Genomic DNA, 24,356 nt, shown 5'->3' with positions numbered 1-24,356 from the left:
GATGGGGAGTGTACAAATTTCTACAGACACATACTGTGATTTTGGTAAGTTCTTTTGCCCAGTCTTGAGTTGGAGGATAAAAATTACAACTGAATATGAAAAGTTAATTTATCTGTGCTTTGCTGCTAATGTATGGCAGACAGAACTGATTTGGGTTCTAATGGAGTATCTTAAAAAATTATAAAAAGCCTACTCATTAGAAATTAAAAAGTCTTAGATTCCTCAGTATTTATAGAAGATATGTATTAGGATGTCAACACTGACAGGCCTCTTTAGCTTTCTTTATTAGCTTTTTTAGTATGTAACCATAATTTTAAAGTGTGCCCTATTCTAAATCTTTGATATTGCTCCTGTCATTTTTATGGAGTTTCCTATGGCTTTTCACCTAACTCAGGGTAAAAGCTGAAGTCCTTATAATGTTCTACAGGTTCTGGATTCCACCACCTCCCTAACCTCACTTTCTGCATCTCTTACATGCTAACTCTACCCGGCCACCCTGACTTCTCCACCTCTCCTCACACACATCAAGTAGGCTCTTACCGCAGGCCTTGGTATTACCTTCCCAGGGGTGTTCTTTCTCATATTTCCACATGGCTTGTACCTTTACTTCCTTTAGATCTCTGGTCATATGTCAGACTGTCAATGAAGTCTTCCCTGACCACCTTATTTAAGACAGCAACACCCTACCTGCCCCCCATCCCCTCAACACACATGGGATTCCCTAGTTTACTTGCCTTTATATTTCTCTGTGGCATGTATCACCATGTGATGTGGTATATATTTACGGAACATAAGCTCTGTGAGTGTAGGGTCTTTGTAAAGTCTCACTGCTTGATCTCGAGGGTCTGGGGTTGGGACTGATGTAGATAAGGTCAGCAATAAATACTGACTGACCACATGAAATTTATCTGCTTCTTCAAAGTCCACTTCTAATCCTATTTTTTTCAGGAAGTCTTCCTAGTGTGAGTGGAATGTGGGTTACTAGCCTCTTTAACTATAACTAGGAATTGTAATCTTTCCATAATTAAGAGCACCTTAGTCATACAAAAGGTAAGGACAAAAATACCATATGTACAAGTTCTATTTGGCATGCAGCATATCTCTTGTTTTTAAAATAGTAGCAGATGAGTCTTGGAGTGACTGTGTAGTTTCCTCCAAGCCACAGAGTCAAGCAGTGACAAATCTAGAAAAGTATGAACTTTGCTCATTCAGGGTTTCCTGCTCTGCACTAGTCTCTCCAGACTCCAACAACAAATATAATCAGATCAGTTTTGCCTCCACTAACATTTTTTTGCTTTATTAGACAGGTACAATTACCTGCCTGTTACATGGGAGGCTGAGGGGACATATCACCAGATAATGATCAAAGGACATGAATCCTAATTCAAAAGGGGTTCTTTTTCTTTGTCCTTGGGTAAGTGACCTCACCTCTCCCATCCTCCATTTTCTCATCCATAAAAATAATAAATAACAACATCTACTCAACCTAGTTCACAGGGGTGTGGCAAGGATCTAATATTAGCACATTTAAAAGTATTTTAAAAATGATAAAGTGATAGTTGACTTCCCAATTGTTATTAAGATTCTAGAATTCCAGTTTTTGGCAGTGTCTTCATTTTAGTTTCTTGACTGTGAGCTCTTGTGATGGCCCATCAAACCTGGGGGACAAGAAAATAAACTCCCTGTGGTTTGAGATATGGTTAAAAAAAAAAAAGGATGAGCCACACACTCAAGGAATTGTATTCATTAATTCATCCCCTCATCTATAGTTTAGAGCACTAAATTTAAACTGTAGCAGCAAGGAAAGTGGAGAGGAAAGCTGTGCTATCATGCTCTTGTGTTCTTCTGTTGTCAAATTAATTGATCTTACTTCGCTTCTACAGGTGTCTATCAGACTCCTAAATATGGCCACAATACTTTAGATATAATTATGATATAAAGTTCTGAAGAAAAAGAAAACAAAGCACACTTTCCTTTTCCTTTTTTGCACTGATTAGTCAGCAGCAAAAGACCATTGCCAGGCAAAAGACAGCAAAATAACTTAGTAAATTTTCATACTGGAGAGGAAGGAATTATGTGGAGGAGTTATGTATAGGATAAATCTGTAGAGAGAATGTAGGTAGGCGAAAGCAGTGAAGGAGCCCATCTCTGGAAACTGGCACTCTTCCTTTCCTTTTAGAAATATTTCATTTACATTTTTTCTGTTCAGAATATTTCAGGAGATGACACAGAATTCTTGATGAATAAAAATGAAGAGGATATAAATAACTGCATTATCCAAAGATTTCCTTTTGATTATTAAGAAATGATAAACTTTCTTAATTTTCTACTTTTATTAAAGTTGAGATAATCAAGATTTCAGATTTATTAAAATAGGAGCATTTTAGGGAGAGAGAAAAAAAATTTAAGTACCCTAAGAAATGGGTACAAGGCTACCATGTGATTATTGGTGACTGGATACCCTACAAACAAAACTTTGTGATAGAAAATTCTTAAGAGGTTGTAATTTGTGGAAATACCAAGGGTATTTAAAAATTGTTTTTAGAAAGAAAACTTGATTTGTGATGGGTTCTATAAACTTGACATGAACACAATGAGAAAAGCTGATGAATATACCAAACAAACCCACAAAACTATTAGGGTCTTGAATGGAAAGTCTGGAAGAGTTTCAGACCTAGTGTTTCTCCCCTTTTTAAAAATTATTTTACTTTTAATTAACTATGGAGATTTTTGTAATTAGACCAAGAGAATGGGGTGACAGGGAAAAAATGTAGTCTTAACATTTAAGACAAAGTGACTTGTAGCCTGATTACTACTACTACTACTACTACTACTACTACTACTACTACTACTAGTACTACTAGTAGTCATCAATTCTCATAAAAATCTTGTCAGGCAAGTAGATCTTTCCCCCTCTATTTTATAGATTTAATGGGGGCTCAGAAGAGTTAAATGACTTTCTCAAGTTTGCAAAGCTAAGTATCCTACCAAGCCAACCCAAGACTATCTGTTTCCTAATCACACATTGTACTAGTACTAGTACTTTTACTTCTTCCTCCTCTTCCTCTCCTCATTCTCCTTCTCCTTCTTTTTGCAGTTTACTATTGATTCTTGGAAGTAACAGTATGATATTGCAAATATTGATCTACAATTTGATGCTCTCAGAGGAAGGAGTGAGGTGTATAATTGGAGGCCTTTGCATGAGTCATTCTTAATGGAAGACACCATTATGGCAATTAATGAAAGTTAACAAATTCCTTTTTGGATAATGAACATTTTGTGGAAATTGTTTATTATTACTGCAGCTGCACATAGTAAGCTGAGCCAAATGATGATGGGACTGTGCCCTTGTTCTAGCTACACACTTATTTTTTCTCCTTGGGAAACAATAGTGGAAAACAATGTGTGATTAGGAAACAGATAGTCTTGGGTTGGCTTGGTAGGATACTTAGCTTTGCAAACTTGAGAAAGTCATTTAACTCTTCTGAGCCCCCATTAAATCTATAAAATAGAGGGGGAAGATCTACTTGCCTGACAATATTTTTATGAGAATTGATGAATGAAATATGTAAAATGGTTATTGTCAGTCAGGTAGCAACCAATAAATGCTAGTTTATTTTTCTTCCTCGCCCCATTCACATTACAACTTTATTGATTTTAGCTGAAGTTCAGGGTAAAGATGAAAGGCTAGTGACCATAAGCAATGTGAAAAGTTTTTTTAGGTTTATTTATTTTGAGAGAGAGAGAGAGAGCGAGCGAGCGAGAGCATGAACCGGGGGAGAGGGAGAGGGAGAGAGAGAGAGAGAATCCTGATGTAGGGCTCATGATGAGCTAAGCTTGAATCAAGAGTCAGACACTCAACGGACGAGCCACCCAGGTATACATTTTTATACAAGAGAATTTGAAATGTACACAGATCAATATTTTACCATTTCAATTCAATTTTAGTTTCCAAAAGAGCTTTGAATTTTAACACAGTTTAAACAGAAATAAAATATTTGAAAGTTTATGAACATGTCTCTGTGGAATGATCTCTTCACTTGGAATATCTTTTTCTCTCACCCTAATTTTTAACAAATCTTCATTATATCTAGTGTTATATCTTTTAGGAAGCCTTTCCTGACTCCCTGCTCACTGCAGATCCCTCCTCTGTATGTATATAAGACATTACCATAAAACTCCTAGAACAAAACATAGGGAAGAAGCTCCTTGACTTCAGACTTGGCAATGATTTTTTGATTTGACACCAAAAGCAAAGGCAACAAAAGCAAATATAAACAAGTGAAACTACATCAAATGAAAACATTTTTGCATAGAAAAGAAAACCATCAACAAAATGAAAAGGAAACCTATAGAATGGGAGAAAATATTTGCAAACTATGTAATAAAGGGTTAATATCTAAAGTTCATAAAGAACTCCTACAACTCAATAGCAACAAACAGACAATCCAATAAAAAATGAGCAGAGTAAGTGAATTGATATTTTTCCAAAGAACATATTCAAATAGCCAACCATTCCATGAAAAGATGCTCACATCACTAATCATGAGGGGGATGCAAATCAAAGCCACAGTGATGTATAACCACACGCCTGTTAGAATGGGTATCATCAAACATACAAAACATAACATGTGTTGGCAAAGATATGGAGAAAAGGGAATCCTTGTACACTATTGGTATGAATGTATATTGGTAAAGCCACTATGACAAACAGTATGAAGGTTTCTCAAAAAAATAAAATTGCATATTATCCAGATACTTCACTTCTTGGTATGTTTCCAGAGGAAATGAAAACAGGATTTTGAGAAGATATCAATATTCTGAAGCTCATTGAATCATTATTTACAATAGCCAAGATATGTAAACAACCTAATGGACAATAGATGAAGAGATAAAGAAGATGTGTGAGATAAGTATATTTATATATACACAACTGAGTATTATTCAGCCACATGAAAGAAGGAAATCCTACCATTTGTGACAACATGGATGACCTTGGGGGACATTATGTTATGTATGATCTAACTTATAATTGGAATCTAAAAACCTGAACTCCTACAAACAGAGATTAGAATGGTGTTTACCAGGGGCTAGGGGGTTGGGGGAACTAGGGGGATGGTGGTCAAAGAGTATAAACTTCCAGTTGTAAGATGAATAAATTCTGGGGATCGAATGTACAGCATGATGCTTATAGTTAATAATATTGTATTATGTGCTAGAAGAGTAGTTCTGTAGTTCTCACTACAGAAAAGTAATAGTACATATATGATAGGATGGAGGTATTAGCTAATGATATGATGGTTTACTCGGCAATAAATATCAAATCAACACATTGTATACATTACAATTACAAAATGTTACATGTTGATTTTGTCTCAATAAAACTGGAAGAAAATTTTTTTTAAATTAAAAAATTGAAAAATACCGATAGTCATATGGCCAGAAGTCATACTTGGTTCAGCCACTTAGCATGTGAATCAACATAATTTTGTATTTGAGATATTATTTTGGGAATGTAATTTATGGTCAACTCTGTGCCAGTAAAATTATTTAGAATTTTGTTATGGAATTAAGATTTTAGGTATTCTGAAATGTCCCTTAGTACTATAACTTCTGGGAGCCCTACCACCTTATCTGAGGCAGTGGGATGAATCCTTTAAATATTACTGATTTGGAATGAACTAGATACAAAGAAGTGCTGATACTAACCCCAGATATAATCCTAGGAATTTGAGAAAGAATGTGAAGGATGACTATGTAATCTTTCCTGGTGATATCACGTACAGTGACTAATAATACTATGGACACTTGTTAAATGTTTAAAGAAAAAGGGAGGTAAGGATAGTGACCAGGCATTGAGTTCTTTAGTCATTGTCCTCAGTGCCTATCCTCGGGCTGCAACATCACCTCCTTAGTTTTCAGAAGCTATGTTCACTCCTCTGGTATTAGGACAATTTTGTTAGATTCCTACTAAACCCAACTCTGGGAGGGATCTCCCATAACCACCTGCTTCATTAGATGACAATTTAATCTTTTAAAGTCTTCAGAGAAAAGTCCTCTTTTTCAGTATATGAGGACCATCACGGTCAGAATTTTTTTCCCCTAAATCCATCAGAAATACTTCCTTTATCTATTGTGGCTTTCCAGTGTTCTCTTGAAGATGAGTGGTAGCACAAAGGTTTATGTCAGTAGAAAAACAGTGTTTCCAATTCAACTGAGACTAGAAACATTTAAAGACTAGGTTATTGTGGGATAACACCAGGGGTCCCAAAGGTCAGGAACATAGGCTAAACTTATTTTTAAACTATATGTTAGCTATAGTGTTAGAAAATGCTCAGAATATTTTCCTCAATCTCCAGACACCTTTGTAACGGATATTCCTATAAATACACCACAGTGTCCACAAAGCCTGAAAACATCTAGGAGATAGTACATTTATTGTACGTTTTTCTGATCAGCAAAGTGGGAGAATCTCTTTCTTTTATTCTTCATTGGGGACTATTACTTTTTTCTGCTTTATAGACAGGGTGGCTCCTCAAATGAATCAAGATAAATTAAGGATTATGAAATAATGATAGTAGTAATAACAGCTAGATGATAAGAATACTAAATAGCAACAGCAGAAAGCTCAGGCCAAAGTGGAAAATGAGGTTTTCTAGAGGCTCCTGTTCTCCACCGTGTGACCTTAAACTGAGAACCATTTCTCAAGCTTCTAAGACACCAGAGCACAGAAGCATGGCGCATAAACAAATAAGTAACCACATTAGTGGTGTCCTTTGGGGGTTTAAGTCTTATTCTTGTGACCCCAGGAAGCTGACCAGAGAGAAAAGGGGAGAAAGAAGTACAGGATATTTATCTTTACATTTTGGAAATGCTTTTGATCAGCAGAGCTGGAACAAGTTTCTGTGCTTTTGTGGGAACTACAAATGTTCCAAGGGAGGAAGCAAGATCAAGAGCAGTTTGCTCTTTCAGGGACTTCAAAGCCCATTCATCTAAAGACGTGGCCATTACCATTTTGGCTTCCTCACTGTGCCTTGGATGGCCCTGTACTTTTCAAGAGGAGAGCCTTGCTGGGTTGGGGCCAGCTCAAACATATTCCTTGGAGTGCAGTGTTCCAGAAAATCTGCCCTTCCTGGCCTGTGCTCTGTGATTACAGTCCCAACCAGGAGTGATCCTTGGACCTACTGGATGAGTCAGACACAGAGCTGAGTGGGACAGTGAGGCTGGATTACTCATCTTTGCCTCTGCTCCTCCTCTAGGTGTGGAGAATTGTAAACGTAATAACAAGCCTGCGCCATCCCCACCAGGCTCCAGGCCTCTGATCTCAGCAGCCTGTCTCTTTGCTGGAACCAGGAGGTGAGTGTGCCTCACCTCTCCATCCCCTTGTCTACCCGCCTCCCCAAAAAAAGAAAACAGAAAAAACACATGCAAAAATGAGCAACAACAAAATTAACAACAGAAACTGTCATTGCTATTATTCAGTCCTGTTTCAACCCACAAATCTAGCCATAATAGGGAGTTGTCCTCTTCCCCTGTAAGTCAAGTCTTGGGAATGAGATTTGCTCGTGAGTTGGAGATTTCTTCTGGGCCTAAGATACATAATAATTTTCCAATTCAATATAAAAACTAAAACTCAACAAACACAAAAGCTAGACCAAGGCCATAACATTGCTGGCCCCAATAATCTTGCTTTGCTATTTGAGTTGCTCCCTAAAGCAAGGATTGAATCTGTCCTGTTTATTCTTGTGTCCCCAGGTCCTAGCATGAAGTCTGAACTTTTCTGCTGAATGAATGTCTAAATCAGGATGTTGATGTCACCTATTTCGTTCAGTGATCTTGGATAAATATCCTATGGGGTCAGGTTCTCAATTTCTCCATTACCAAACATTCCAGTCCACCAACACCTGCGGATCACAGAGGAAGGTTCTGAATGTTATTTCCAAGGGAATGCCTATTCGATAGAGGATGTGTCTTGGAGCACCTCTGGCAGTATGTTCAGTAAGTGGGAGCTCTTCCTTTTTTTCTTTTGAATTGGGTGTACTCTGGTTACCACATCACTCTGCCAGTTGAGTTCACTTTTATGTGCTTCAGTAAGTGAAGATAATAATGCTGACATCCTGAATTTCCACCTCTGTCAAGTGAGGAGTAGGGGCAGGTTCATCTTTGAGGAAGGCCTTTTGTCACTCTGTGATTTTATTCTCCTCCACTTTCTGGAATTGGTCTCAGAATAAAAAGTGACAGGGATTGTACTGTACTGAGAACACACAGAAATGCCAGCAATGTTGCATTTCTTTGGATGTTTAATGGTCCGATTTCCTATGTTTTTAACTGACTTAGTAGTTTAAGTTTTCCTTTTGCATGATGAGCACATGGAATTTTATTCAAAGTAATTTCGAAAGTCAATAACAATAAACATAGTTTGCATTTAAATATTTCAATCAGAATTCTCCATGACATGACTCTTTCAGATGGAAAAAACTTTACTAACAACAAAAAAAACTTTGAAAATAATTAAAAAAATTTTTTAATCTTCATTTACTTTTGAGAGAGAGAGAGAGAGAGAGTGCAAGTAGAGGAGGGGTAGAGAGAGAAGGATACATGGAATCCAAAGCAGGCTCCAGTCTCTGAGCTGTCAGCACAGAGCCCAACAAGAGGCTTGAACTCACAGACCATGAGATCATGACCTGAGCCAAAGTCAGACACTCAACTGACTGAGCCACTCAGGTGCCCCTGAAAAAAAGTTTTATAATATCCTAAGATTTAGATCCTAAGGCTCAGCTTTCAAGGTTTGGGTGTTTTATGAACCACCTCAGCTCCAACTGATTGGAAGTGTGGCCCAGGAACATTAAAGGTATCATAGAGAGGAGCACAAAAAGAAACAAATTTCCTACTTGTTGGCCAGTTGTCTTTCATTTCTTCAATAAACATTCCATTAATATTTAATGTGTGTCAAAAATGATGTTAGGCGTTTGGGATCAAAGTCTTCAGCTTCCTAGGGTCCTTGGTTCCATATAAAAGCAGCCCTGGATCCAATGATCTCAGCCCTAGATTTCAGTCTTTGCTCCTGCCACTAATCAGGTGATGACCTTGGGCAGATCACTGTGGGTTGGGAGCTTCATCTATAAAACAGGGATGGGTAAGAGATCCAGAGCTAACTCTGTTAGGTCTTAAATTTATCTCAAATACAATCATAGAACACAACTAAATGACAGTGCTTAGATAAAAGGAGGCAAATCACTGTGGGTTGGGAGCTTCATCTATAAAACAGGGATGGGTAAGAGATCCAGAGCTAACTCTGTTAGGTCTTAAATTTATCTCAAATACAATCATAGAACACAACTAAATGACAGTGCTTAGATAAAAGGAGGCCATTCTAGATGTCAGATACTTTTCTTTGTTGAAATTCATTTGTTAGTGAATGCAATATATACATTAAGTTTCTTTAAAAAGAATGAATAAATCAATAAAAAATTGATGGTTTTTCTCATTCCTCATTCCTTTAGTAAACATTTGTGGAATGCCCACTCTGTGCCAGAAATTGGATTTGAGTATTTCAGATCAGAGATAAAAACTTATCTTCTCTGCCTCGAAAAAGCTCACAATCTAGTAATGGAGACAGAGAAGGAAATGTAAGTTTGGGTATCAAGTGCTATTCTTAATCAATAAATATTTATTGAGTGCTCATTATGCTTGAGCTACATCAGTGAAAAAATTGATAATGATTTCTGTTTTCATGGAATTTATAGTCAAACATGAAGATCAAACAATAGAGAATAAACATGAAAATAAATGATCCGGTATGAGAGAAAGTGAAAAAAAAATATGGTATATAAAAGAAGTAGAACAGCTTAAAAGAAACAGGGACAACCTGTGGTGGGGTGGGGGCAGTGAATTGCAGTTTTTAGGAGGATTGCCTGGTGGGCATCTTTGAAAAGCTAACATTTAAGTAAAGGCTTGAAGGAATCACCTAGCTGTAGGAATATGTGGGGGAGTGGCATCACAGGCAGAGAGAGGAGGGGCAGTGAAAAAGCCCTGAGTTTGGAAACAAGGGCAGCTGGAGTGAAGTAGGAAAGAGGGGAGCAACAGGTGGTGACAGGAGAGTCAGAGGGACAGGGGAAGAGTGGATGCTGGAAGACATTTGTAGGGCATTGCAAGGATTATTTGACTTTTACTATTGAGTGAAATGGGGGAAGTCTCTAAGAGGTTATGATCAGAGGAGTGACTGGCTCTGATTTAAGTTTTGTTTTACTTTTTATAATTTCTTTTTATTTGACAGAGAAAGAGAGAGTGGGGAAGGGCAAAGAGAGAGAATCCCCAAGCTGGCTCCAGGCTCAGCATGGAGCCCAGTGCAGGGCTCAATCCCATGACCCTGAGATCATGACCTGAGGTGAGATCAAGAGTTGGACCCGTAATTAATTGAGCCACTCAGGCACCCCTGATTTAAGTTTTAAAAGAACATTCTGGCTGTCCTGTAGAGAATGGGTTGCAGAGGCTGGGTTGGTGGTGGGCAAGAACAAATCAATTAGGAGGCTATTGTAGAAATGTAGCCTAGAGATCTTGGTGGCTTGGACCAGGGTGATAGCAGTGGAGACTGAATAAGTGAAAGTATTAGATAGGGCAGATGAGGATGGGATGAGAGTGTTCTACACGGATGAAACAGAAATGTACATTACATGTATATTTTATGCACAGAGGATACAAAGGCAAGATGTACTTGAAGAACTGCAAGTAGTCTTTATGGAAGGAAGGGTGAAGATGGGGCATAGAACAAAAGATGAGTCTAGGGAGGTAGACAGTGGCTAGATCATGTGCGAGGAGAGCTCACTATTTTGAAGAACCTTTAAGAAAGCATAGTTCTGCAAAATCTCTTTTGCAAAAGGAATATTGAAACTAGGTTAACTTCAAAGATACTCATGTTTGCCAACAATGGAACTAGCTAGCAGGAATATACCAAGGAACCAAAGAGTATTTTAATTTATGTAATTAAAATTCTCAGGGGGCTTAGCTCTTCCAACCTATAATGGCTAGAGCCCATAAGGAACTGGCTGCAACTACCCCTTGTCAGAAGAATCTTGAAGTAAATGCACGGAGTACAAGCAGATGGCTGGAAGGGAACTTGTTCGACCCAACTGTGCAAAGATTGTTTGCTGTTTACTATTGTGCTTAGTCCACTGTGTCAATATTCAAGTTAGAAAAACAAAGATGCTATTTCAGAAAAAAAAAAGTAAAACAATACCTGTTTTTCAGTAGATAACTAGGTTAGCATTATTGTTTTGTGAATGTACATACTTAGCTCCTTTAGCACCTCACTGTCCTCCCCTACTAAGGTGTTTTCTTGTCCAAGTCTCACACAGCTAAGCACTGTGGCACTGGTGGCTGATCTCAGTTCCCTCTCTTCTCTGTTTTCACCCTTCTCCTCTCTTCAGAGATAAAGAATGACTCGCAATGTTGAACAAATTGAGAAGGCTAAAATAGCACTTTGTGGTCAAGTTTATAAAGCCGAACCAAATTGTAGAATCAAAGCCAGTAATTGAACAAGACAGACAAAAAGAAAATAATTCGGTTTCATTTATCCAAATAATGGTCTTATTTCTTCACTTTTCTTTGCCACTTAAGACTCAGGCCATGAAATGAAGGAAAATATTTTGGTCACATAAAATACCTTGCAAGGGCTCACTGAAATCTAAGAGTTCCCTTTATAGTAGCTACTGATGAGTGGATAGACTTGTGTATTTGCATATTAAGGAGTAAGGAATGAACTACAATAATAAGGTTAATGAATACATGTGGTGAATAAAGATAAACAATGACTCCAGGAATGATCTGAAGAGGGGTAGGAAGGATGCTTATCTTATTTATTTTTAAGAATTAAGTGCATTGTAGATGTTATTTACAGATACTTGAAAAATTCACTTATACTTAAAGATTCTATTTTACTGACTCCATTGTCCTTTTTTATTTTCTGGAGATGGCAGTGGAAATTGATCTGAGATTTTTGAGGTAAATATATATTATTTCTATATGGAATGCATCCCTTGGGGGTTCAGGGCACAAAGAGTTTCATCTTTACCAGTTATATACAGTCATTCTAATGGTAAGAAGTTTCTAGTAGATGAATAGGAGGAAATATTGACATGACTGATTTCCACTACTTTTGGCTCCCTCTGGGTAGAATGAAGAAAAGATGTACAAAAATGCAGGTTGGTAAATTTTGTTCTTATTTTCAAGGCTGGTTTAGGAATTAGACTTCTGGAATAGGAATGGTCCTCTCTCAGTATTACCAGTGATTTTTCAGGTCATTTGACTTCTGAGTAATCATCTATAAAGATGATGTGGGAACTGCCACTTATTCTAAACACAGTATGATTTGAGCATACAAAGTTTTATCTCTTGGGGTATAAGCCAATTGAAACAGACTGTGCAGATTAGGATGCCCTAATGGAATGGGAGATTATTATTATTATTAGCAATTTAGGCAAATGAAAGCATTTTATTATTGTAATATTTTTGGCATCAATTTTTTTGGTCCCTATAATACTACTTACCATTTATGAATTGGGATAAAGTAAAGTCCTCAGAGCCAGCACCTTAGTACAGAAATCAAACCTAAAAATTTTGTGCTTTTTATGCTAGTAATGCATTGAAATGCAATGCTATATTTAGAAATACTTTACCATACTTAGAATCAAACAAAGAGGAAACAAAAGCCATTGCAAATACACCTTTGCCTATTCACTACAGTATTGAGATGCCTTTCATCACTCTTCAGTTTGCTTATACTAAAGCTCTCACAATGTTTCATTTCATAACGTCATTTGAGAAAATCCACATCTCTTAATGCCAAAATGGAAACATTTCTGTATAGTGGAAGAAATAAACTCAAATGCCTGGAAATCACCATGGTCTGAGTGTTTTTCCCTTTTCTCCCCTAATTAAGCTCTGGGAAAACAGCGATGTTTTTTTCTCTCACCCACTGTGAAAGTTATTAGATTCTTTTGCTCAAATCACCCACAAAGAGGGCTTGGAAGTTCATGTTCCTTAGAGAGTTGCCAATTCTGCTAAAGAAGATTAAATGCCCATATCACACATGTCATACCCTACAGCTAACAAGAAAGAGAGCAAATGTGGCATAGTATGCATGTAGGCAGCTATCACAGATCAGCCTAGCCTAGGGAGCCTTAGAATTTAGCAGTCTAACAGCCAAGATATTCCCTCAAAAATTAGTAAGAACATCAGAGCCATCATATTGCATCTTGGAATATTTGTGTAACAGGTTAGACCCTTTTTGTGGCTCTGAAATGCAAATTTCTGGGTCAGGGGCAGAGGTATTTGATTCTTGTGTGATTCCACCTGTTCACCCCATAGAGCCCAGGAGGGTTCCTTGCTTACCTGTGAAGTTGATTTTCAGCAAATAGTCCTTGTACAACTTCTTCCCATCCAGGATCTTCATAGCATCACAAAGCTTGGTGGTATTGGGACAGAGGGTACGCTGCATTTTGTGCAGGGCGTGGGCCATGGCATACACCGCGTTCACCACAAACATGATCTTGGATTCTTGCTCGTAGTTGCTACTGTCGATGGCCAGGTGCTTGTCACACGGGCGCCGGTGGTTCCGCTTGTTCTGGAGGCTGCACTGGAACTTCTGCTCCCAGAAGTCCCGGAACCAGGGGTTCCGATGGTTGTTGTAAGGGCTGAGGCTCTGGAAGTAGTGGTCGAACTGGCGGACAGGGTGCGAGGCAAGCTCCAGTGTGATGGCGCCATAGGCCACGTGCTCGCTGCCCTTGACGATGCTCTCCTGCGCGCCCCAGCCGTCGCTGGCCACCCAGGTGAACGAGGCGTTGGCGCGGCTGGCTGCAGCGATGAGCTCGCGCGAGTCATCGCTGCGCATGAAGAGGACCACGACTCGTGCGTTGGGCTTCTGCAGCAGCTCACGGATCACACTGTCATAGGACTTGCGGATGTTGGAGCGACCCACTTTCTCCGCCGTGGCGATGCAGATGTTGCGCTGGCGGGCCTCCTGCTCGAAGGCCTCGATCCCTGTCTCTCCATAGTCGCCTTCCGAGGCCACGGTGGACACATAGGTCCAGTTGAAGAAACGCAAGATCTCAGCCATGGCTTTGGCCTGGTAGAAGTCGGGGGGCACGGTCCTGGCAAAGTAATCATAGCGTGACTTGTCGCTGAGTTTGGCGCTGGTGGACGCGTAACTTATCTGAGGGATCTGGAAGAGCCTTAGCAGGTTTGCCACCTGGGGAGGGGGTTCAAGGGGTGGGGAAGGGACGAGAAAGAGAAGTACTTGTTTTAGAAACCTAGTGGTAAATGCATGTGAAAAATGAATGATCCCGGACTGTTGAACCAGCTCACTTTTCACCCTTAGATCGCTAAAGTCTTCTTAGCACATTGCCAGAAGCTTCCCTGCACTGTGTTTTGGATTTTAAGGGAGCAGGTTTCAAGTAGGAATGCTTATGCTTTGGGAAAGGGCACCGGAGAGAAATGAGAAGGGAGGTCCACTCTGCGTCCTAGACCTCATGCTGGCCCCAGGGCTGAGATCAGTCCTGTTCAGGTGTCTTCCGAGTGATTGGTTGAAGTTTCCAGGGTCCTGCTGCAGCTCAGTCAGAGGATGAACTGACAAGGGAATTGGCCAAACCTGTTTTTAGACTACTTGGCTGCGGTTGTATAGAAAGAGCCTGGGTGTTGCCTGATTCTCACTTCCCCCTCTTTTGCTAAAAATGGCAATCTCTGAAAGAGTTTAATTTGGGAACCTTATGCCACATGGACAGTCCAAATTAGACATTTATTATCTAGGTTAAGGGGGAAAAAATAAAAAATTTTTTTGTCCACTCCAAATTTTGGCATAGGCTTTTCTAAACTTCTGAAAATCTTGACAAACATTTTCTTTGCTTTCTTTTTCCATTTAAAATTTTGTTTCTGTTTAGACTGTGAAAAGAAAGCATACAAATGCTATTTTTATGGCATTTTTTAATAAAAAGCAAGGAAGTATTAAAGACCTTATCAAGAAAGAACAATCTCCTTCAAAATTTTAAAGCTTGAATAAAGGCTTTAAATTTGTCATAATTCACCTACCAGTAATAGTTCACTGTTGTTACTTATTTCAGAAAAAAAAGGTGACACTAGCTTACTAAGGAGCATTTTATGCATTGAGTATTTGCATAAAAATATTATCTTAAAATATCTGCACACATTATATGTATATCTAATAATAGGTTTATTTTAATTTTTCCTGGGTACTTCACATATCCTAAACCCTTCTGTCTCTATACTGACTTCAGCTAAGTTATATAACATTCTAATTGTACTTTAATCTGAAAAAAAACTGAATATTCTGATATGCTCCATGAGTGCTTTGCAATTTTCCTTCTGGAGATTGTGGTTTCAGGTTTACATTCGACATGTAGGGAGCACAGCTTGAAACAGGCAGCTGTTAGCAAAGAGCACAAGTAACATAAAACAACTGACATCTGAGTCCTGATTAATCATCATTTCATCTGGGAAAGGAAACTAACAGCCAAGTTCATACACAGCCACACAGCATGTTCTTGGAGATCTGGCCTGCTATTAAAACCAACACTTGATATAGCCCAGAGCCATCAAAAATGTTTTCTATATCATTTCAAATCATGGTCCCTCTCACTTAACTACCAATAAAACAGCTAGAAGATCTGGTGTTTACTGTCCAAAACAAAGCAAATATAAGACCCAAATCTTTCTTGGATTTGGTGAAAACATGCTAAACAAAATTTTAGGATATGGATGAATTGGGGGGAATAGAGGTAAGTGGCTGGGTGGATGAAAGCTAGTGTGCCATTTATTTCTTCTTGTATCAGGACCAGGAGACCCTGAACAAAATGGCCGACCCCGATTCATTTGAACGCGGAGTATTGTTTGTTTATTCAGCCTGATTGATGGGAGAATAAGCAAGTACTGTCATAACTTCTAGACTGATTACCTGGCTTCCTTTGGATTTATGTGCTCTGGTGGCAGACTGGCAGTAAGAGAGAGCCCTGTCTGCGCACAGGCGTGGCTTGGTGCTGGTATTTCTGGGTAGCGCTGGAGAAGCCATCTCTTCTCGATGCTACAGTTTTCTTATCTTCAAGTTACATTCGTCAAGACCTGTACCCCCTCAGGGAGGCAGAGAATGAAAGGACCTGAATAATGCCGAGAAATATTATTTTCTGGCAGCGAGGAGCCACAGTAAAAGGATCCTAAGGTGCCAAAACTTTCTTCTCCCAGAGGAGTACAAGTAATGAGAAGCTGCTTAAGAAAAGTGTTCTCATCTGTTGACTGATAGGATCCTGTGGCTTCATGTCTACCTCTCCAGGATGTCTGAAAACAATTTTCAGATAAGGCAGGCTGTATGATAGAATGAATTATGCATAGAATAATGGCAATGCGGAAAAGATTCCCTGCACTGGGAAGGGGCCAAGATGAGGTGTAGCATGTTGAGGAATGTGGAGGGCTAGAATCAAAGTGTAATTATTGCAGTTATTAGAATTATTCCTAGTACGTAACTATGAATCTGAAGGGTGGAGCCCAGACGGACACCCAGGTGGGAAGAAGAGGGAAGAATAGGAGCGATGCTGTGGCATCCAGCGTGGATCATCTACATGAGCTTTCTTACTAACATAGAACTTGGAACAAGAGTTGGGGAATCTCCAGAGAGTTGTCAGCTGGATGTTTCCTATCTAATTTGTCTAAAAATTGGGCATCTGCAGCATTCTTGACTTGCTTTCCTGGCCATCTGGTTCCTCTGAGAAAGCATGAAGGAATAAGGGGAACTCCTACACTGGACATCATTTTAAAAGTAAAAGAAGAACAATTTTAGGCTGGAGAGGTAATGTGAAATTTTGGGAGAAATTTATCCAATTATATTATTAGTAGGAGTAGAGTGAGGATCAAGTTATATATGTGTTAGCAAAAAGAATGGTTTAAAAGTAGAGATACACTTCTCATGGACAGAGACTCTAAAAAGGTACATAGCCTAAAAGAGATAGAAAGACTTGAAAAATAACTTAGACTATATAGAATAGTTTCAATAAGACGGTAAAGACAAGGTCTCCAAAGAACCCAATGGGAGTGATAAAAGAACTAGGGACAAGAGGTGGGTGCTAGAGCTGTTATCAGGTGCTTGGGCATCCCCATAAGCAGCATTAATGACGGGAATGCACCTTGTAAGAATTAGGGAGACTAAAACACAGAATGTGAAAATGGAGCAGAGTGATTTTTGGTGTTGCTGTTACTGTTACGTGTTTATGTTTCAGGAGAAGACATGGTGAAAAGAGAGACTCATTGGCTGGGGAAGATGGTTCCAGATGGTGAAAGAAAAGACCTTGGCGTGTCCCTCTTGCCTTTTCTCTCTTTTCATTAAAAATGTTTCCCAATGTGGAGTTGGTAATACAGTTAAATGAAAATCTTATCTCGCATCAATGTGGGAGAGAAGACTAAACAAAAACCCATAATCATGTTATTTGAGTTTGCCTCCAGTTCTGAATTCTGGGAAAAATAGCAGATGAATCTATGGAATTCCCAACAGTAATCTTTGAGAACTCAGTAAGGGGAGGATTGTCAGGGTGAAAAAGAAGGAGGAGGGGCAAATTTAGAAAATATAAATTAAGATTAAATCACTAAGTAGGATGTGTTTTGGTAACTAGAATAGAGTTTTTTAAAAAAATTGTTTTAATGTTTATTTTTGAAAGAGAGAGAGAGAGTGGGGAAAGGGCAGAGAGAGAGGGAGATGCAGAATCCAAAGCAGGCTCCAGGCTCTGAGCTGTCAGCACAGAGCCTGAAAGAGGGCTCAAACTCACAAGTGGTGAGAACATGACCTGAGCTGAAGTCAGATGTTTAACCGACTGAGCCATCCAGGTGCCGCTAGAGTCTTTTATTAGAGAGCATGCAGGCACTTAGAAAGGAAGAGCATGCATTCCATAGAATGAATTTCACTAGAGAACATCTCTGTGGACCTATTTAGGGAAGAATTATAGTCCTGGAGGACCAGGACTTCAACAAGGCATCAGTGACATTACTTGGACTCTTGTGGAAAAGGGAAAGTGATAGGAATTGGTTGAGAAAGAGAACATTTGGAACAAAGTCTATATAAAGTGGTCAAGTAAGGTTAAATTTTTATCAGTGACTTTGAAAAAAAAATGCAAATAAACTACAAGACCTTTACATTTTAGAGCTGAAGGGAACCATGAAGATGACCTAAGCCTTTTGTTTTATAGATGAGGAAACTGAAGCTCACAGAGTGAAGTGACTTTCCAGAACTTACACAACCAGTAAACAGAAAAACTAAAATTCGGGTCCATTCTCTTGATTTTTCCAAAGGACTAGAGTCCCTTGCTGGCAATAAGGTGATATTAACACAGGGAGAGATGTAAATTTCTGACTTCATGTTAAAATGACACAAGCGAATAAAGAATAAGAAAACTAGGGGGAAATGAGGTTACAAATGCAATGCTGCAGTTCAGCACCAAGTCCAAGGGAGGCTAAAATCAAAGATGGATTATTGAGGGCGTTACTCTCTTTAGATTCCATTTCACAGTTCCTCAGAAGTCAACGGGGAGGCACTATCTCACAGTCCGGATTCTCTCAGTTACTATTGGAAGACTGCCCTTTTGGAGAAACCTTTTAAAGATCCCTAGTATTTTTAATGATGTTAATTGTTTTATGCTTGCTAGTGTTCTAACTGTTGTAGATGTATTATGTGCTTTGATTGTCATAACAGTCTTATGCAGTAGATCCTACCATTATCCTATTTTGTAGACTGAGGAACTGAGGCACAGACTGCCTTGGGATCTTGCTACAGAGTCCATAGGTGATGGGATTTGTTCCCAGGCATTTTGGCCGTGTGCTCAACTTCCCACATTTAATCTACTCTGCAGCCCCAGTTCTGAACCTCTGTCATCTGCAATTATTCTCACTATGCTATAGCACTGATATATTTCAAGTTATAACATGCTTGTCTTTTTTTAAATTTCTGAAGGCCTTAACTCCTTGATTTGAGGACCATGAGTCATCATTCCTTGGTATCAAAAGTATATCTCTATTTTTTCCTTTTTCAGTCTGTATTTTATAGGGTCTCCCTAAGCATTTCTTTTCTGATTGACCATCTTCAGCGATAACAGCAGTTGTTTGAGAATCCACTGGGAAATTTTAACTGTGAGGTTGAAAGCTTCAAGCTATAAATATCATGATCATGTCTGACTTCATGATTTATGCGAGAAACACAATGACCTTATGGCACAGCCTGTTATTTCCTAGGGCTAGAGAGGCTGCGTGCAGGTTTAATAGAACCCCTTCTTCCATGTACCATGTATTACAGTTTTGTGTCAGTGTTCAGACACGTTGGGGTATCCATTTTCTGGGTGGTTTTAATTTAGGCAGAACTACCTATTGCCCTGTTTTCATTGCAACCCAGAAAGTCACAAATACAAATACATTGACTCTGTTGGCTTGAGGAGAAACATTTAGGATGCTGGACTTGGCCAGGTTACTATTACTTAGCAGGTGACATGATCTAAAATTAAGATTTCTTGTATTTTCCTCATTTTTGTAATTGCAAGGTGTTGTTTAGGATGGGCTTCATCTGCAGTCGTTGTCCAACAAGCCAGTTTTACAAGCCATTTGAACATCTGCCGCCATTCTCCCATTCTTTTTTTCTCCAGATAAGCTCAGTTCTGTGTAGTTTCTCTCTATTTATTATGTTCTGTGTCTATGCATCACGTTTACTAGATACGATGTTCTCAAATCTACATGCCTTTGCACATGGCATTCTTTCTGCTTAAAATGACCTTTTCCACGTGTCCGCGTGGCTAACCCATTCAAGAGTCCCTTCTCTTTCTTGATACCTCACTTCACGCTGAGGCTTTTTTCTTTTACATATTTTCCTCCTAGCACTAATCAAAGTATATGGTGATTTCTATTCCCTAATTCCTCTCTTGGTATGAGAACTCTTAAGGCTGGGGGTTTGTACTGTTAATTTCTGTTTCCTCAATGCCTTGCAGAGTATTACAATGCTCTGTAATGTTTGCTAAATGGATGGATTGCTCGATGAGCTGGTGGTTTGCTATTCTCCCATGTGATCTTTTCTATTACAAGGATAGATTTCTGGGGGAAAAAAATAGCTGGCCACCAGCAGGCAATGTAAAGATAATCTCAAACACTATTGATAAACAATTTGCTGTGCAATATGGATCCTTCACTAATTACATTCAGTTTTGCACAAAAATGAGATGACATATAAGACAGGGAATTGGCTTAGACATTCAGGAATCTGAAGCAGAGTATTTCATATGATTAAAACTGATTTCTTCAAAGTATCTCTGTATCACTAACTGGGAGTATATAAAAGGAAGTCAATATTATATCAATGGGATCTGGTCATTGAACCAATTCCCTTTAGGGTATAAAACTGTCTTTTTATTCTGAGAAAAACAAACTAAGGGCCACATCCATGAAACCTCAGCCCTCAAACAACATATCCCTAAATTGGGGGTCATATAAACATATATCTAAGGCAGGCTTCACCTCATGAACTGATATTAAGATCTGCTGGTAGGATAAGTTTTTTCTGGAGACACATGCATCTTATACAAGATACAGAAGCAGTCAAACACTCAGAACTGTCCTCAGCTGCTCACTTATTCTTTCTTGGGAATGTCTAAGACTTTGTCTTTCCAACAGTCAATAGCTGATTGTGGGGTGATGCTACTCTTGGCACCAGAACCACCCTTATGCACCATTGAGAATTTTGAGTTAAGGATCATAATTTTCCTGGAAGTTTTACTTCCCCCAACATTTTTTAAGCAGGTCAAGGGGACTGTTCTCTTTAGTTCTCTGAGTGTCATGCTTCATTTGTTCATCAGAACATGTTAATCAGAATAATGATGTTCTGATCATGAGAGTGAAGGAGTATGAACTGTTAAAAAGATCTCAGATAGTATGTTCTTTGATGTTGTGAAAAGGGAAAATGAATTGGAAATTTCCATCACTTGTGAGCCTCCACATCAGTCCTGTAGCCCCTCTTCCCATTCAGGATATCCATGACATACCCATTTCAAGCCTGAGCTTTGTGCCTTCTGGGATGGCACCATGCAAAATATTTTTCTCAACAGAAGACAAAAAGGAGTGTGCAAGTTTAGAGTCATGTTGAGATAGATTTCCCACTCAAGAGATTGTCCATTTACAAAGATCCCTTTCAGGACTTACAGTATCATTGGTTCGGGGACCGTGCTAATACATTGAAGGGAACACCAATAACTCATTTTTGGGTGGACCTGCACTTACCTACAAAAGTTCCAGATGGTGAGAGGCATCACATGTTGACTTTCCAAGAGAAGGGCTGTCTACACAGCTGAAGTATACATACTTGAAAAATAATTATTGTGGCTATACTGAGAGCCAGCAGACTCAAGAATAGCCTGCATGGGTTTGCCTTTGTGTTCTTTGCTGTTCATCTGTCTCTTTGGGGCTGTTTTCTAAGAATAAGCCTACCGCTTGAGATGTTTTATCATACGTGCAGTCCTCAATGCTTGGTTCCATCCTTTTAATTAAATAATTATATGTAAGTCTGGAAGAGAAATACTGAGTGCTGCACTTTGAACCATCTGCTACCTCATAACCCAGGTTAGTACATGAAGCAGGTTGTAAAAGTTGTGATGGTAAGAGACCTCACTGACCCTGCTATTCTGAGTGATCAAGTTGTACTGTTAGCTGTACTAAATCCCGGATTGGCTTATATTTTAATCTGCAACTGGAGGTGGTGTTTAGTTGAGAAACCGCCTCAGGAATCCAAGCTGTTCACATCACATGTTATCTGCCCATAAAGGATGCCAATCATATTGTTATTGTGGAAAGGATTAGTCATTTTTTTTTGGACTGCCTTACCTGCAGCACATCTGGGAACATTTTGCATGAAAACAGTTGACTGCAGCCCATGTCTGAAGGCCAGAGATTAATCTGGATTTAGGAAATCACATAATAGAGTGTAGCAGATGCCAGTTTGTTCTGTATAATCTGCAAAAGTCACTAACTCTTACATGCTGTGGCCCCAAAATGCTAGTCAAAGAATCATACTGGCTTTTCCATTCAACAGCATGCCTCAGTCCTGATGATTTTGTAGGGCCAGTACAGACAAATAAAGGATTCTTTATCTGTGGCGAAAACCTACAAAAATTGCTTGAAGTTACCCTCATTCCTATCCCAAACTCTCCTGAAATCACTGCACTCAACACCTGTGGCTTAGAACCCAGACAGTAATATGCTTTCTTTTCTCCAGTCATGACAAATGGACTTATGAATAGAAGCATGATCTGTTTTGGTGCTCTCATAGCTGACAAGATAGGCAAACCACGTAGGACTCCTTGGATCACAGTTTTTTGGGAGACCGGCCCTCTAAGACATGTCAGGTTTCTCAAGGTGACACTGCCACTCTGTCTTGCTCCCTTCCTAACAAGGCACTACTGCAGGAATAACTTTGTTTTCATCCTGACTTAGCAAGTGCTTCGAAGAAGAACCAGAATGTATCTTGACTACTGAATCGGTCGGCCTGTGATGTTTGCTCCCTTTTTTCTCCACGAATTAATTTTCAAGAGAAATCATGGAAGCAAATTCATTTGGATTCCAGTCACCAACACTGGGATCAAAAGGTCTGTGTCAGATCTGGTCCAGAGTATTAGTGTTTGCCAGTGACACCTGTGAAAGTGTGGGTCCTGGGATGCCCTGACACTAGCAGAGGCCTTAGATGCGTTTCTTTTCGTGCTCTGGGTGTTGGTTTTTGACAACGCCTGCTGAGGATTTAACAGAGCTACCAGATGCACTAAACCAAGTTTTCTGTGGCCCCTGAAGTCACTTGTATAATGACAACATGATAAATATAGTCTTATCCATAAGAGAGGGATTTCTAACCTTGTGAGTTGTAAACCAAAGGCCACAAGTTGTTGATATGCCCAAGAGTAGATGAGGGCCGGTTAAGCAAACAAAATAAAAAAGGTTACTATTTCCTTCTGAGGCCCTGGGACAGTAATTTAGGGCAGAAGGTCACCTACCGCATTATTTCTAACAAAGAACTGTGTTATAAATGGTTTCCTGGTTAACTGCTCATTACTTCAATGGAGCTGTCAGGGAGAGAAGCAAATAGCAGAGTGGTTAGGGCACAAGAGTGGAATCAGAGAGGACACAATTTGAAAGCCCAGCTCCTACCCTCATCAATTGTATGACCTTGGATGAGCCATTTTAACTCCCTTAAGATTCAGTTTCCTCATCTGTAGGATGGAAATAATAGTCGTCCCTTGCTTGAGAAGTTCTGTGAAGATGAAATGATAACACAAGTGAAGTTCTGAACTCAGGGGCCGGCACTTAGCAAAGGCTCTGGAAGTGATAGTGATGCAGTCATTCCTTCAGCAGACTTTGACCAGGGCCGGTGGTACAAGGCACTCTTCTAAAATTTAGATTTTTCTGTCATGAATAATGTACCCCCTACTGTCTTCCATGAAATTATAGTCTGGTACAAGAAAAGAAAACATAACCAAGGTTTAAAATTTTGAGGTATGTGTATACAAACTTATACAAAAACACAGGTGAAGGAGCAACTAATGACACTCAGGAGAGTCAGGGCCAGTGAGGAAACCCATGGTGAGGAAACTTTCAGCCTTGATCTTGAAGGATCTGTGAAACTTCACCAGGCAGAGAAAAGAGAAAAAGAAGTTTCTAGGCAGATGTAAGAATACATAGACAGAGAAGGTCTTTGTTTTAATAGTATCCAATGGTTTAATATTATCCGGGCACTCAGTGTCTTGCAAGATTTAGTGGAAGTGAAAGAACAGAGGGGCTATAGCTAGCCTACTAAGTGTTTTGTATGCTGTGCTAAACAGTGGGGATTTATTCTTTTTTAAAAAAGCCATTAAAATTTTTAATTAAGGGAATGTCATACCAAAGTTGTGTTTTAAAAAAAAAAGACTATGGTGGGCACCTGGATGGCTCCATTGGTTGAGCATCTGTCTCTTAATTTCGGCTCAGGTCATGATCTCACGATTCGTGGGATCAAGCCACACTCCGCATGGATCTGCTTAAGTCTCTCTCTCTCTCTCTCTCTCTCTCTCTCTCTCTCTCTCTCTCTCTCTCTTTCTCTCCCCCCCCCCCGTCTTCCCTCTCCCATTCATGCTCTCTCTCTCTCTTACTCTGGAATAAAAAAAATAAAAATAAGTAAAAAGATGCTATATAGGGTATGACATCCAATGTGAAAAGAAAGAATCAGGGAAGGGTAATAAGATTAACAAAATGCTTATTCTGACTTAAGCTGTGAGTTCATGTAACCCCAGTAATGATGAATAAGTTCATACTAG

At 39.3% G+C, this 24,356-nt stretch overlaps 1 protein-coding gene across 1 annotated transcript in view; it reads right to left on the bottom strand.

Moving 5' to 3' along the window:
- The window catches only part of GRM3 (glutamate metabotropic receptor 3), a 212,099-nt gene that overhangs the window by 59,498 nt on the left and 128,245 nt on the right, over window positions 1–24,356 (bottom strand). Inside the window, exon 4 of the mRNA XM_029928217.1 lies at window positions 13,390–14,245. Coding sequence (XP_029784077.1) covers window positions 13,390–14,245 — 856 coding nt within the window. The remainder of the gene's footprint in view (window positions 1–13,389; window positions 14,246–24,356) is intronic.

The sequence above is a fragment of the Suricata suricatta genome, chromosome 2, assembly GCF_006229205.1.
Source record: "Suricata suricatta isolate VVHF042 chromosome 2, meerkat_22Aug2017_6uvM2_HiC, whole genome shotgun sequence".
NCBI classification, from domain to species: domain Eukaryota; kingdom Metazoa; phylum Chordata; class Mammalia; order Carnivora; family Herpestidae; genus Suricata; species Suricata suricatta.
This window is presented reverse-complemented; position numbering and strand designations above follow the sequence as displayed.